Here is a 12,231-nt window from a genome sequence, read left to right as displayed (position 1 = left end):
TGTTTTTTTGTTTTTTTTTTGTTTTTTTTTTTTAAGATTATGTGTTATATATGAGTACACTGTAGCTGTCTTCAGACATACCAGAAGAAGGCATCAGATCTCATTACAGATGGTTGTGAGCCACCATGTGGTTGCTGGGATTTGAACTCAGGACCTCTGGAAGAGCAGTCAGTGCTCTTAACCCCTGAGCCATCTCCCCAGCCCTTTTAAGTAGCTTGTGACTGTTGAAATGGCTATTGTGCATGATATATATTATATACGTATACTATTGTAAGTCTAGATCATCGTTCCTCCCCATTTCTCCCATGCTGGTTTTATTTTTCATATTGTTCATATGTGTGATAACAGTCCTGTTCAAAAAGAAATCACATTTTATTTTGTACATGTCTTGTTAACAAAAACATAAGCATAAATACTCAGGAAAATTTAGGAGTAGAATACTGAGCACAGGCAGGTTTGACTTTGACTTTTCAGATGCCCATACAAGTTTTAGAAGTTTATCCTCTATTGTAAGAGACCTCACTGTAGCCCTGGCTAGGCTGGAGCTCACCATGTAGACAAGGCTGTCCTCAGACAGAGGTCACTGCCTCTGCTCCCCAAATGCTGGGGGGATCAGTACTGTTTGTGGTTTAAGTGGGCACTAGTGTCCTTGTCACCTCTGTGCCATTGTAAACACGACAATCAGAGCTGTTTGTAAATCCGATGTAAACTGTGTGGACCCCTATGATAGGAAGTTTTATAACATCTTTCATTCGGTTGATACTTAGTCATAAGAGCTTGCTGTCAGAACATCTCTTGTGTCTAGCCTGTGCTCTTTGGTATAGGTTATATTGCACACCGCTCTGGTGTTCAGTTTATGTCTAGATGCTTATGTGGTCTTAGGATGACACTCTTTCTACTGTGTCTCTGCACACTACTAGTGTATGTTGTCTGTGAGTCCTCAATTTGTTTGCTTCTCCTTCACTTTACAGGCCCCCCCCCCCCTTTTCTTTTGAGACGGGTTTTATTGTGTAGGTTGGTGGTCTGGAGCTAACCATGTAGACCAGGCTGGCCTAGAACTAAAGGCATATATTGCCACACCAGTCCACAGACCTAATAAAGTAGACCCAAAGATCCATGTAGTTTCTTCGTGTGGCTGCTTACCTTATAGTTCTGTAGCCCTCTGAAATTTGATGTAACATTTCATATCTCAGAGTTGTGGATTCCGGGACTAGGCAAATTATATTTATCAAAAATCTTACCATCCATCCACCCTTCTATCCATCCATCCGTCCATCCGTCCACCCATCCACACACAGAACATGGGGAAAAGAGACCATGTAGAGGTCAGAGGTCTTCTTGCTGGAATCAGTCCCCACTTCTTCCATGTATTCCCAGGAATCAAACTCAGGGTTGGCAGTGTGCATGTTTACCCGTTGAGCATCGTTCTGGCTACAAGGCCATTTGTCTTAGAAGTCAGGTTGCTTCTTTCTTACCTGCCACTGTTGTTTCCTCAGTCAGTGCCCTCTCTCTTCTGCAGACACCGCTCCCTAGATTACAGTGTCCAGGCAGCACTCAGGCAGCTTGCACACACTATGTCTCGGCCTGTTCTCCCTCGAGGAGTGGAGTATGCTTTGCCTATCCTCTGTGTATTCTCTTGTAGGCATCGGATGGCACAAGTGACTGAGAGGATCCTGTGAGTTTCTGGAGCCTGTGAAAGGTAGAAACTCAACCATGATTTCTTTCTCAACTCAACAGCATTCCCTTCCTTGAAGTCTTCAGTTTTTACTTCAGCCTCAGGTAACTTTATGTTTCATAATCTTGAAAAAGTACGTTTTAGGCTGTGTTTTAATTAAGTCATGAATAAAATCAGCCTACAGTTTGAGGTAAGTGTCCTAGCTGTGAAGGTCACTGATGTATGTGTAGTTTTGGACTAGGAAAGTTCTCGGTGGCCTCAGCTATATTGAAGTTACTTTTTTCAGAAATAAACATTTTTTTGTTGGATGATAGATTTCATATTGGGTTTGTATAATAGTTTCAGTTTGGATTTTCATTTCTTGAGGAAATATTTATTTTTCTGTTTATTTAGTTTTTTCAAGACAGGGTTTCTCCATGTAGTCCTGGCTGTCCTGGAACTTACCCTGTAGACCAGGATGGCCTTGACTTTAGCCTACCTCTGTCTCCTGAGTACTAGGATTAAAGGTTTGTGTCACAATGCCTGCCTTTTAAAGATAATGTTTGAGATGAAACTGGTCAATATATTGTGTAATAATAAGTAGCAGTTATTCTCTTAATTAATCTCCTTAACAGCATTTTTAAAATATTGGTAGAAATGTAAATGATGGTTAATGTTGTCAGCTAGTTAGGGTCTAGAATTGTCAAAGCTAAGCCTACAGGCTTACCATTAAGGGATTATCCAGGTTAAGGTTAAGGTTAACTGAGACTGTCTATGAGGGATTAATTGATGTGGGAAGACTCATCTCAATTGGGAGATGAGATCCTGCCATGAAAGGGAACCCTGCACTGTGTAAAATGCAGCAGGGGAAGCTGAGCGCTGGTGCGCTTCCTCCAGTGTTCACTGCCTGACTCTATTCAAATCCTGCTGCCTCTACTTCCCTACTTGAACTGTGAGCTGGAATAAGCCCTGTTTGCTTGTCTTGAGGAAAAGAACCTGAGATAACATAGTCCTCTAAATGTGTACATGTTGTATGTTTACCTGTAGTAAAATAAGCAAGCAGTCTGATATATTGCCATGTACAATTGGCTACTCTGATAGCCTTATAATCATTGGAATATATTTCTGTCACCTGGAAGCTTATTGTAAACGATCTCATACCTTCCATAGCTCCATCATTGCTGTGCTCCAGGCTCCTTTGCTTGGCACTGCTGCACTTTGTTTGGGGAGTGGGGTAGGGCGAGGTTGTTGAGGATGATGGAGCTTAGAGCATCGCTCATTCTAACTAAGTCTGATACTCTGTCACTGAATTATACTCTGAGCCCATGCTGTTCTGAATACTTTTAAAAATTCTTTTTAAAGGTTTTTTTTATTGTGTATGAGCTGTTTTCCTGCTTGTGTGCTTGTAGAGGCAGAGTGGGCTTTTGGAGACAGGAGCTGCAAGTGGCTGTCAGCCTCTGTGTGGGTGCTGGGAATCCAGTGTAGGTTCTCTGTATTAGCAGCCAGTACTCTTGACCCATGAAGGATCTTTCCAGTCCCTGTGATTGATATTTTAAGTTCCAGCTTGTTGGGGATGATTGCTACAGTGCCTGCCAGTGGAGAGAAGAAAACAGAAGAATACTTTGCATTTCTGTAGGCAGTTTTTTATTTTACTTTCTGTATATGGACGTTTTGCCTGAGTATATATCTATCTGTCCAGGTCTTCTGCAAGAGCAGCAGATGTTTTTAACCACTGAGCCATCTCTCCAATCCCAACAATAACTTATTGGATAGAAGACGGTAGATTTTGGTGTGGATATTGGATAACCAGCTGTCTGCCACACTAGAGTTTGTGTTTGATTTAATTTTATAAATAGTTATAATACAATTTTAATGCCTTAAACAGTTAACATCTTTTCTATTCTTAGACAAAGTTTGGTGAATGATCTAGCACAGTAAACCAAGTGTCAGGCATTGAACATTTGTTCATTTTTATCTAGGGAAGTTTAAGAAGGATTTCTTATATCTATGCTACATAAAATGATGGAATTCAGTTTTCTAATGGAATGAGTAGTTTTAACTTTGTGCTGGTACCAAATGCAATGTACAGGGTAACCAGGACCACTGTGTGCGCCCAGCCCCATCCTTCTCATCTTGATAAAGATAAGTTATACCTGGTTCTTAAATAGTTTGAGTTGGCAAAAATGCAATGTTTTAGATTCCCAGTGCCACAATTTTCTGGTTGTATCATTTTAGAAGACATTTTGATAAATATTTGGAATATATTATGTGCTTAGATACAAGGTTTTTGAATGGTTTTCCTGTTATGTTGGAATGTCTATTAACTTAAATATTTATAGATTATTTATAGATTATTTTTCTATGGTTAAAAATGGTCACTTTTATCTAAGTTGTCATATTTACAAATGGAGACCTTTATCCTAGTTAATAATTTTATTACTGTCTGTTAAATTATATTTATTACTTCAATGTCTCCTGCTGCTGCTGGCACTGAACATGGCTGTTTTAAAATAGTAGCACTTAAAAATACAGTTTTGAAGAAAGACTTTATAATATGAAAAGTGGTGTTTATACAAAGATGTATCTGAGAGCTGGGCATGGCGTCATGCCTGTAACTCCAATGCTTAGAAGGATGAGGCAGGAGGATTGCTATGAGTTCAGGGCCAAACTGGTTCTCAAAAAACCAATATTAAAAAATAAAAACGAAAACAAAGACATATTTCAGATGTGTCCAAATATAGACTATTCCTAGAGAAGAAATATTTCGTTTTCAATGTGGTAAACAATTTTGAGTAGATTAGAACTCTGTTTTGAAGGGTGTAAGAATATAGCAAACTTCTTAGGAATGAAGTGGAAACTGGGTAAAAGGCCATTCTGATATCCATAGGGGTTTCTTCATTTTACCCACTGTGGTGTCATGAGGTGTGTGTGTGTGTGTGTGTGTGTGTGTGTGTGTGTGTGTGTGTCCATCACACACTCACCCCAAGCACACCCACACTCACATCTTTGTTGGTTTGCAGAGACAGCATCTTGCTATATTGACCAGGCGAGCACTAAGCTTGCAGTGGTCCCCTTGCCTTGGTCCCATGCGCTCCGACTATAGTCATGCAGCACTAGATCCAGCTGGCTGGGTGACATTTGTATTTTTATGTTGGGATTTCTCTCTAATTTGCATCTAGAGTAGAAAACTATGAATATCCAGATTAATGTAACTGAAATCCTCCAAAGAAACAGGGTTTGGTGGAAATGCTTTGGTTCAGAAGTCATTTGTGAGGTCTGGGGATGTAGTTCAGTGGCAAATGCTTTCCTCTCATGCACACGCCTGTGGGTTCTACCCTAGTGTCTTGGTGATGGGCTAGAGAAAGAATTGATTTTTGGGGTAAGTACCTTTGAGTGGCTGTCTAAAGAGAAGTTTCTTTTTAGGTTGAGTGGGTTCTGGTGTATTGCTGACCATTGGAGAGTAATTAATCATCTAAGTTGGGAATTACTCTTTTCATAGAAAGTAAAATGATACTTAGGTTCATGGGTTTTTGTTTTGACTCATAGTGCACATTTGAAGTTCCATATATTCAGTGACAGAGAATAAGAAAGAGTGTTACCACCAATCTCAACAAATAAACAGGAAAGCAGAATCCTGAAATGAGAAGTTTATGTTCTGTTTTTTAAATGTTTGAATGCAGGTTAATTAAAGGTAGTTTGTGGCTGGTGGAGACATTCTATCTATGTACAATCTGAAAGGGAGCTAACTGCTTTCAAGAATTTTAGAGAATTTAGCAAAAGCTTTCAAATCTGTTTTCATGTTAAAACTTAACAGCCATCTTTTCTTTGACAGAAGTATGTTTTTAGTATTGCTCTTTATCAGCAACATATTGAATTAAAAAAATTCCAATTGGATGTAGAAAGATTGTCTTCATTATGACTTGACAAAAAGGGAGGAGATAAGGAGGTAGTTTAAGAGGATAAATATAGGAAAAAGAATACCTTTTTTTCATGAAAAAATAAACTGAGGGGGTTGGGGATTTAGCTCAGTGGTAGAGCGCTTGCCTAGCAAGCGCAAGGCCCTGAGTTCGGTCCCCAGTTCCGAAAAAAAAGAACCAAAAAAAATAAATAAAAAAAAAAAAATAAACTGAGGTATGACTAATAAATGGAAAGTGGAGAATGAGAAATGTAGAAAGGGATTTTCTCACTCAAAGGAGGAAGATAGATTCTGCATCAGGAAGTGCTCATTTGAGCCTCAAGGTGAAGAGTACTCAGTAAGGCGGTGAGGGTACTCAGTAAGAAGATGAGTACTCAGTAAAGAGGTGAGGGATACTCAGTAAGAAGGTGAGGAGTACTCAGTAAGGAGGTGAAGGTACTTAGTAAGAAGATGAGTACTCAGTAAAGAGGTGAGGGATACTCAGTAAGAAGGTGAGGAGTACTCAGTAAGGAGGTGAAGGTACTTAGTAAGAAGATGAGTACTCAGTAAAGAGGTGAGGGATACTCAGTAAGAAGGTGAGGAGTACTCAGTAAGGAGGTGAAGGTACTTAGTAAGAAGATGAGTACTCAGTAAAGAGGTGAGGGATACTCAGTAAGAAGGTGAGGAGTACTCAGTAAGGAGGTGAGAAGTACTTAGTAAGAAGATGAGTACTCAGTAAAGAGGTGAGGGATACTCAGTAAGGAGGTGAGGAGTGGTCAGTAAGGAGGTGAGTGATACTCAGTAAGGAGGTGAGGAGTGGTCAGTAAGGAGGTGAAGGTACTCAGGACTTGAGTGATGGCTTTGTAAAGCTTAGTGGTGGTGATGGAGTTAGCTTTACTCAATAACTTCTTGACAGTTCTAGAGCCTTTTTGGGTCTGGGAGTAGCTTGATGTAGTAAGAACTGCATTGGATCAGAGAAGTTTCATTTTAAATTCCAGTTTATTTCCTAACTGTAACCCTACGTGAAGTTCTTTGTTGAGTAAGGATTATGTCTTTAGGGTTATGAACAATATTGAGCAAGGTGACTTGTATAGCAGTGTCCAGCCTGATGCTGTCTACCTAATAAATAACCCCATGCATTAATTATCAACAGAATAGCTCTGCCTCTCTATTAATACTATAATTATTTACACTACAGACACAAACCTACTCTGACTGCAGAATACTTCTCACATTAATTGCATAAAATCCTTTTAGAACTTAATGTGAGTTTCTGATTTAATGAAAAGTAAGAAAAATAAGTATTTTAGTGTGTCGTATAGTTGATTAAAAGTGAGTAGTAGTGTTCAGTTTGTGTATCTGTAACAGTTGTGTTAATGGCTGAAGCAAGTCCCCAGACTCTCTGAGGCTTAAAGTCATTGTGACAAGTGCTTGTATTAAAAACTTATATCTTAGCCAGGCACATGCCTTTAGTCTCAGCACAAGAGGCAGAAGCAGGCAGGTCTCTGAGTTCAGGGACAGCCTGGTCTACAAAGTGAGTTCCAGGACAGCCAGGGCTACACAGAGAAACTAAACAAAACCAAACAAAAAACCCTTACATTTTAATTCTATAATAAAAGCTGCGACTCAGAGCTTCTTTACTCTCTGTTTATTTGTAAATCTGTACACCTTAGTTCCTCAGAACATTAAGTTGAAAGCGGACAGTAAGAGTCAGCTTCTCTCTTCCTGAAAACAACAGGAAGAGGTGGCTGCTGATTGACCTCCTCTTCAAGAGTGTCTTCCCTCTAGCTGTGAATGATGATGGAATTACCCAAACTGCTAGCTACAGTGCAGATGATTTCTGCATGGGTGAGCCAAACAGTTGTCATTTAGTGGAGTAAGAAACCCTGGGTGAGGAGGGGGACTTCATCTTGGTGTAGACTTGTTCTCAGAAAGGGTTTGAGATTTGAGAGACAGGCCTGTTTTGACTTGTTTCTCCTTAGTTTTAATTTACTCTGTTTGAAACACACTATTTCCTGTTGTAAGACCCTGACTGAAGTCCTTGGTGCTTCCCCACCCAAGATAGTCTTGTCTAAAGTTTTTTTTAAATACTTTATTTATTTGTCACCCCTCCCATTGATACAAGTGCAGGAATGTGATTTTTAATTGTTGATAAAACTGTGGCAGTCAAGAGCCTCTACAGTAGGGAAACTTGGTGTTATCTGGAGTAGTAGATCAGCTGGATGCTTTGCCCTTGGTAACACCCAAAACTAAAAACTGAGTTTTCCCTAAGCTACTTACTTAGGCTGGTCTTTTATTTTATTTTAAATTTCTTTTCCATCTTCCATACTCTAAAACTGACACGTTTTTGTTTTCACTGTGTAGCCCTGGCTGTCCTGAACTTACTCTGTAGACCAGGCAGGCCTTGAACTTAGAGAGGTCTGCCTGCCTCTCCCTCTGGAGTGCTGGGATTAAAGGCGTGCACCACCACTGCCCTGATTTTTTTTTTAAGTGATGGTGTATGTGACTGCAGCTGATGCCCTAAAGGATGTCTTGTACATGTGTAAGTGCCTGTCAGGTGGGGGTTTTTCACATCCTTTGAGAAAACAGTAGGTAGTCTAGAAACAGCATAGTTTGCCAGAATTTCCAAAGAATTGGCCAGAATGATCAACTTTTAGTCCTTTCAACAAGATTCACTTAGTTGTAGAAAGCTAATTTTCTAAGGACCATGTACAGCAATGCGAAGACAACAGCTGTTTGGGAAGATGTTCACAATGACTAACCTTTCACAGCTTGTTTGCTCTGGGAAGATTTTGAAAAGTAAAGTCAAGTACTGCTCTTTGGTCATACATTTTTCCAGACTGATAACATTTGGTAGGTACCAGGAAGGCAAGAAAAGCAAGTCTGAATTAGACTTTTGTTTACTCCGCTGTTCATAAAGGCCTGTGAAGTATTCGTTTAAGAAAAGGTCGTTCCCTTGGCAATACTGTCCGTAAATCAAGGAATATTTTCATTTTAGTAGGGATTGGAATCTAACTATATTTTGGTCTTACATTATGAAGCCGAAGGTGATATTCAACCCTGTCTTTAGGAAAGACACCAAAACACAGCGCTCCCCTACTTGTGAGCTTCCACTTGGGGACCGAGGGTTACATTTGTTCTGTGTGACTTGGAGTCCTTCGGTGCACACACTGTACCATATGTTATGTGCTGCTGGGGCGTACTGAGCCGAGGACTCTTCCCGCACGGTAGCCAAGCAGTGCTCTAACTGAGCTGCCGCACATCACAGCCCTTCTTAGGGTTCTTAGGGTTCACAGGGATCTTTGTTTGCCATCTGCATTTTGCCTGGTAGTATTCTCTGTCCGTTATGTTTTACCGACTTCATCCTTTTATGAAGGATTTTATGAGACTATTATACGTTCAAACCTGAAAGTTCTTGAACTGAAGCTATAAATACTTCCTTTAATCTGTTTTGTGTACATTTTCAGTAATAAAATATATTAGGATTATGGCTTAATTTCAAAATGAAAACTTGTTTTACTTTTCTAGCCTCTGGAAGTCAATCTTGGTAATTATATAAATTAGATAAGTAAAAACTTTCTATTTCTTTTATAATTTGAAGTAAAAAGCTACCAAGTTAGACATATAAACTAATTTTTTATGCTTTGTTGCCAAACTTGGTTTTTCTAGGCAGTTATACTTAAGCATGAACATTGACGACAAACTGGAAGGATTGTTTCTTAAATGTGGCGGCATAGACGAAATGCAGTCTTCCAGGGCAATGGTTGTAATGGGTGGAGTGTCTGGCCAGTCCGCCGTGTCCGGAGAACTTCAGGAGTCAGTACTTCAAGATCGAAGTTTGCCTCACCAGGAGATCCTTGCTGCTGACGAAGTGTTACAAGAGAGTGAAATGAGACAACAGGATATGATATCCCATGATGAACTCATGGTCCACGAGGAGACAGTGAAAAATGACGAAGAGCAGACGGACACCCACGAGCGGCTTCCTCAAGGACTGCAGTATGCGCTTAATGTCCCCGTAAGTACTGAGCCAGAAAGGGCAGCCAGCCCTGCAAGTCACCAACATTTAAAGGATAGTAGTTTTTGTTGTTGTTTGTTTGTTTGTTTGTTTAATAGAGTGACTAAGCTGTGGGCAGCTATCATATTTGAAAGGCAGAATTAAGCTTGTATGTGTCATTATTTTTGGACTCTATTTTCCAGTATTATTCTTTGGTCAAGGTTATGTGCGTATTGGATTTTAAGTGCTTGCTTTTTAAAGACACCATTTAGCATTTTGTTTTGATTTTTGGAGATGGTTTCTCTGGGTAGTTCTTGCTGTCTTGGAACTCCAATCTATTTGTGGCAGGCTGTCAGTATATAGGCCAAGTTGGCCTAGAATGTGCTATGTGGACCAGGCTATCCTTAAACCTTCTGGCATCTTCCTGCCTCTGCCTCTTTGGTGCTGGAATTACACACAGCTCCAAGACACTCATTTTTAGGCATTTATGTCTTCTTTCCCTGTAATGTCATTGTTTAGTTTTGGTGTTTTGTATTTCTTGCCTCAGAATTGAGTTAGTCCCTGTTCTTGTCTTCTGGAAAAGATAGGAGAGAATTGATAAATTTCCCCCTTTAAATGCTTGCTCGAGATCATCTGTTTCTTCTATGAGTCTTGGCAGTTTGTTGAAAGAAGTGGTAAATTTCATCAGTTTTCCAGTTATTGGACACAAAAATCTGTTTCCAGTTTTCTTTATCTACCTTCCTTCCTTCCTTCCTTCCTTCCTGCCTGCCTGCCTGCCTGCCTGCCTGCCTGCCTGCCTTCCTGCCTTCCTGCCTTCCTGCCTTCCTGCCTTCCTGCCTTCCTGCCTTCCTGCCTTCCTGCCTTCCTGCCTTCCTCTTTTGTTTTTACTATCCTTTAAATGCACATGTACTTGCTCTGTGTGTGTTGTTAATAGTCTATTTGTCTTTTACCCAGACTGTAGGCGTGTGTCTGTGGTTTTGTTACCACCTTTACTATTCTTAAGCTTACAGTGGAGTAGTGTTAAATTGTATCTGCAGTGTTGTACAGTAGGTCTCTAGAGCTTCCTTGTCCTATAAAACTGACACTTTATGTATTGAATACTTGCTCTGTTACCTCCCTCCAGAAGTGACTTTCTGATTTTATTGATACCTTAAGGATACTTTGTTTTTTTCTGTTGATTCCTGTTTTTTTATTTTTTTAAAGATTCATTTTATTTTTGATTATGTTATGTGTATGTGTGTTTGTGTGGGTGGTATGTGCATTTGAGTGTAGAGCAGTGCAGAGACCAGAAGAGGGCCTCTGATCTGTTGGAGCTAAAGTAGCAGCAGGTGAGGGTGAATCATCTGATGCGGTTGCTGGGAATTGAACTCAGGTCCTGTAGAAGAACAGCAAGTGCTCTAAGCACTGAGCTGTCTCTCCTGCCCCTGACTTACTGTTTTCAATTCATTAATTGTTTTAATTTTGTGTGTGTGTGTGTGTGTGTCTGTGTGTGTGTGTGTGTGTGTGTGTGTGTGTGTGTGTGTGTGTGTGCGTTGCTCTCCTCTAGCCCTAGTTGGCCTTGAACTCTAGCTGAAGAGGATGACTCATAGACTCATAGAATGGAGGTCAGGGACCATCTTGCAGGAATCCATGTGTTCTTTCACTCTGCGCCCCTGGGGATCAGGTCACCATACTCAGGCCATCCACCCAACATGGCAGCAGGCGTCAGAGCTGCCTCACTGGCTCTGCTCTTCCTTACGTTTTACTTGGAGTTTCATTAGGTTGTTGATTTCAGCCCTTCTCTCCTGATGCTAATACTGTGAGTTTCTCTTATTTTAAGCGCTGCTTCAGATGTCTCACTAGTTGAGTGTTTAATAACATTCTCTTTCCTTCTGTCTTTGATTTCTTTAAACTATGCATTATTTGGAAGTGCATAGCTTAATTTCCAAATATTTTCTAGATTATTCTTGCTGTTACTTGATTTCTAGTTTTAGCTATTGTCAGAGTAAATACTATTTGATTATGGTGTTAAGATGTCTTTTGTGGCCGAATTCTGGTCTGACTTGTGGCGCTGGAGAATATATCCATTCCAGTGTCGGTTATATCCAGTCGTCTAGAGGCCACCGGAACTCTATTGGACAGGCTGTGTTCTAGACCTTCTTTGGTTTTTAGTTTCTGTGGTGATTGTTTCAAATGCAATATAACTTCTTGCTCCCTTTGTAAAATGATTTCGCTGGTTCCTCGTTGGACTAAAATGCTGATTGGTATGGGTGGAGAGTCACTGTGTCCGAGCTCTTAGGTATCTTTTTTTAAATGCTGATTGGTATGGATGGAGAGTCACTGTGTCAGAGCTCTTAGGTGTCTTCTTTTAAATGCTGATTGATTGGTATGGAGAGTCACTGTGTCAGAGCTCTTAGGTGTCTTCTTTTAAATGCTGATTGGTATGGGTGGAGAGTCACTGTGTCAGAGCTCTTAGGTGTCTTCTTTTATTGCTGTTACTGAACTCTCCCACACTTCGTTTTCAGCATATCAGACTACCTTAGTTCACCAGACCACAATGACTTTATTATTTCTTTTGCACGTGGCTTGCTTCTGCCTGAAATATTCTTGTTGACATCTTGTGAAAGCTTTCTTGTGGTGTTTCTTGTGGCCACCTCACTTTGGATTATTTGCTTGTAAAACTGTTGTTCTCCTTTAAGGTTGGTT

General features: G+C 40.2%; 1 protein-coding gene across 6 annotated transcripts in view; it reads left to right on the top strand.

Moving 5' to 3' along the window:
* The window catches only part of Zfp148 (zinc finger protein 148), a 113,200-nt gene that overhangs the window by 41,652 nt on the left and 59,317 nt on the right, over positions 1-12,231 (top strand). For all 6 annotated transcript variants that reach the window (XM_087576835.1, XM_087576839.1, XM_087576837.1 and 3 more), the window contains 2 exon segments: positions 1,643-1,779; positions 9,219-9,567. In XM_087576835.1, the coding sequence (XP_087432961.1) occupies positions 9,235-9,567 (333 nt within the window). In that variant the 5' untranslated portion in view covers positions 1,643-1,779; positions 9,219-9,234.

Source organism: Rattus norvegicus, chromosome 11, assembly GCF_021556685.1.
Source record: "Rattus norvegicus strain SHRSP/BbbUtx chromosome 11, alternate assembly SHRSP_T2T, whole genome shotgun sequence".
Lineage (NCBI taxonomy): Eukaryota > Metazoa > Chordata > Mammalia > Rodentia > Muridae > Rattus > Rattus norvegicus.
The sequence above is the reverse complement of the archived record's forward strand: the minus strand, read 5'-3'. Positions and strand labels throughout refer to the sequence as shown.